The sequence below is a fragment of the Takifugu flavidus genome, chromosome 7 (assembly GCF_003711565.1).
Source record: "Takifugu flavidus isolate HTHZ2018 chromosome 7, ASM371156v2, whole genome shotgun sequence".
In the NCBI taxonomy this organism is placed as follows: domain Eukaryota; kingdom Metazoa; phylum Chordata; class Actinopteri; order Tetraodontiformes; family Tetraodontidae; genus Takifugu; species Takifugu flavidus.
Genome location: NC_079526.1, coordinates 1,174,456 through 1,177,198, shown reverse-complemented (window position 1 = coordinate 1,177,198; position 2,743 = coordinate 1,174,456). Strand labels below are relative to the sequence as shown.

The following is a 2,743-nucleotide window of genomic DNA, read 5'->3' as shown; positions in this document are numbered from 1 at the left end:
CTGTTGTCTCATGCACCTGAACTAGACTTTGACCTGTCCTGTGTTCGCACCACGAGTTAGTAAATCACAAGATCTTTAGTTTATTTTTTTCTATTTTCAAAAAACATGTATTACATTAATTCTTTTTACAATGAACTTCATGTTACAGTGATCTTCCTTAAAGCTTCGGAGGTCCAGCGAGCCTCCAGCCCTCCATCTTGCCAACTTTAGTGAAGAACGCAAGTGTTCCCAGCCCAAGACATGCTGAGGTCCCCGTTATTGCACTGTGAGCTGCAAAAACAAAGTAGTTTTTGAATCAGAACATGGTGGTGCCACTCATTCCAATCCGATGTTTTTAAAACATTGAAGCATCTAAAGCTGCATCTTGAGATCATCCCAGTCTTTCCATGTTTACACCCTGACCCACTGCTGTGTCTTAGGAGCGTTGTGGAGGAATTTACGACCCTATCCTGGTTTGAGCTTCTACAACTCTTTGATCAACTGGGGTTGTTCTTATTTCTTCTCAATAAATACTCAGATACCTTCCAAATCACAATTAAAAGAGCAAAACACATGAATTAAAACTAAAACTAATTTTTAAAAAAACTAATTAAAACTAAAACTAAAATGGCGCTGTCCCAGGCGGCAGCCAGTAGTAGCAGCTCCCTTAGATGAGGTGGTGAGGGACAGGATGGTGTTGAAACTGCGGACAATCATGGAAAATCCCTCCCACCCACTCCATAACACAGTGGACAAACTGAGAAGCAGCTTCAGCAACAGACTCCTGCAGTCTCGCTGCTCGAAGGAACGGTACAGGAAGTCATTCCTGCCATCCGCCATTAAACTCTATAATTCATCCCTCTCTGTCAGAGCTGAGCTCTCTTGACCGGACTTATGCATCAGCTCAGGTCCTAACCCAGGCATGGGCAAACTACAGCCCGGGGGCCACACGCGGCCCGTTAAACGTTTTAATCCGGCCCGCCAAACTTGAAAAATTAAATGAATAAACCTTGTTAATGTTATATTTTCACTGCAATTCTGGTGTTTTCCCACTAGAAAAAAGACAGTCAGGAGGAGAGTGATGGTGATATCCTGAAGGATAACAGAACTTTCAGTGCTTTAAAATAGAAATGGTTATTAATTTTTTTAAAAAGGTACATTTTATTCATTTGATTTTAAGTGTTTTAAGACTCATTCCAAAGTCAGATATTTTGTTGTAATGCTTCTCTTCATTTTCATTTGAAATTAAAGCACATGTTTTCTCCATATCCCAAGATGTGTATTTTTTCTCCAATGAGGTGAGGTTACCAAAGCACTCCATCCATCCATCTGCTCCTGGTCCGGCCCCTTTGTCAAATGTTAGAACCCATTGTGGCCCACAAATCAAAATGTTTGCCCACCCCTGTCCTAACCATTCAATAACTGTTTAATGTTTATGTTGTAATTTTATTTCTATTTTATATATATATATATATATATATATATATATATTATATATTATATATATATCTATATATATATATAATCTTATTTGTATTTATTTATTCTGTTTCTATACTTTGTATAGGTTGCTACTACAATTCAATTTCCCTACGGGGATGAATAAAGTACATCTTAATCTTAATTCCTGCTCAATAAATATTCAAAGGGGGTTCAGAGGAACTGAAAATAAATGGGTTGAGAATTAGAGCACTTTATCAGAACTGCTTACTTTTGGCTCCCAGAAAGATCCCAGAAGCACAACCACCAACAAAATAACTAAGAGGATCGTCCGGGGTGTCACGCATCTGACTACTGAGGCAGGTTGCACAACCAAAGATGGCTCCAACGGCAGCTGGAAGAACACATTGGTACATGTATTAAAATGCTTTTTACTCCAGAGATGCAGTCTGTGTATCTGCGCCTTCATTAGAATTACCACATGTCAACTTCAAACCTTATTTCTTTTAGATTCACTTCTACCGTTTGGAAATCATTTTGCAAACAGATAATTATTTTAGTAACATGAGCTTGACAAGAATCATTTAAACACATCCAGCAACTGGAGAGAAGAGTCTGTCACTGCAACCTAAAAAACTGTGTGTCTGTGTGGTTAAGTAAAAAGCTGGAGGTTTACCCATGGTCACGGTTGAGTTTGTGGCCTTCTGCAGCGCTGCCATGACAGAGTCAGGCCGAAACGCCACTAGGTAATAAGCGGACCCCACCAAGCCTGACAAGGACACACAGACAACAGCAGAAAGATGCTTCACAAATGTTACTGTAATCACAGAAAACGTATGAGTAGAGTTGATTCAATGTGCTAACTTGTTCAATATCATTAGCATTGGGTGCAATCTTAGATTAGCTTTATATGGATTACAACTTCTTACCCAACAAAATGTCAGTATGTGACATGCACGGATAGCATATGTTAATATTTACCCAAAGCTGTGCCGAGCTTGGTAGATATCCATGTTTTCTCCACACAGTCCGTTCCGTCGGGTTTGTCCCAGTACCCCATAGCAACCTCAGCAAGGACGACAGGCTTCTTCTTCTACGCCCACTGTTTTCTTCTTCTACTGTCATTTTATGGCGGTTACAAACACTTTGTAGGCGCATTATCGCCAGCTTCTGGACTGGAGAGTGGAACACAATACCAGTATTTCTAAAAACCTTTCTAAAAAAATGCCCTCAACTGCAACATCCTCTGAATTTACCCTCTGTAAATGTGTTAACCTATATTCTTTCTTTTAATTGTTTCTCTGAGCTTGAATCTCCTGGTTCT

General features: G+C 39.6%; 1 protein-coding gene across 1 annotated transcript; it reads right to left on the bottom strand.

Annotated features, from left to right (window-relative positions):
* Positions 1 to 56: 56 nt before the first annotated feature.
* ndufa11 (NADH:ubiquinone oxidoreductase subunit A11) lies at positions 57 to 2,556 on the bottom strand. Its single transcript, XM_057037792.1, has 4 exons — positions 2,401 to 2,556; positions 2,096 to 2,188; positions 1,691 to 1,813; positions 57 to 270 (listed from the first exon to the last, which is right to left on the bottom strand). Exons 1-4 carry the CDS (start codon positions 2,477 to 2,479, stop codon positions 158 to 160), a joined length of 408 nt encoding a protein of 135 aa, XP_056893772.1. The 5' UTR covers positions 2,480 to 2,556; the 3' UTR covers positions 57 to 157.
* Positions 2,557 to 2,743: the final 187 nt, after the last annotated feature.

Bases quoted from the DNA above. Each gene is read 5' to 3' on its own strand.
- ndufa11 (XM_057037792.1), bottom strand. From the start codon at position 2,479: ATGGGGTACTGGGACAAACCCGACGGAACGGACTGTGTGGAGAAAACA. The intron at 2,189-2,400 runs GTAAATATTAAC...TGTCCTTGTCAG, and splicing joins CAAGCTCGGCACAGCTTTGG to GCTTGGTGGGGTCCGCTTAT. The intron at 271-1,690 runs GTAAGCAGTTCT...TTGTTTTTGCAG, and splicing joins GATCTTTCTGGGAGCCAAAA to CTCACAGTGCAATAACGGGG.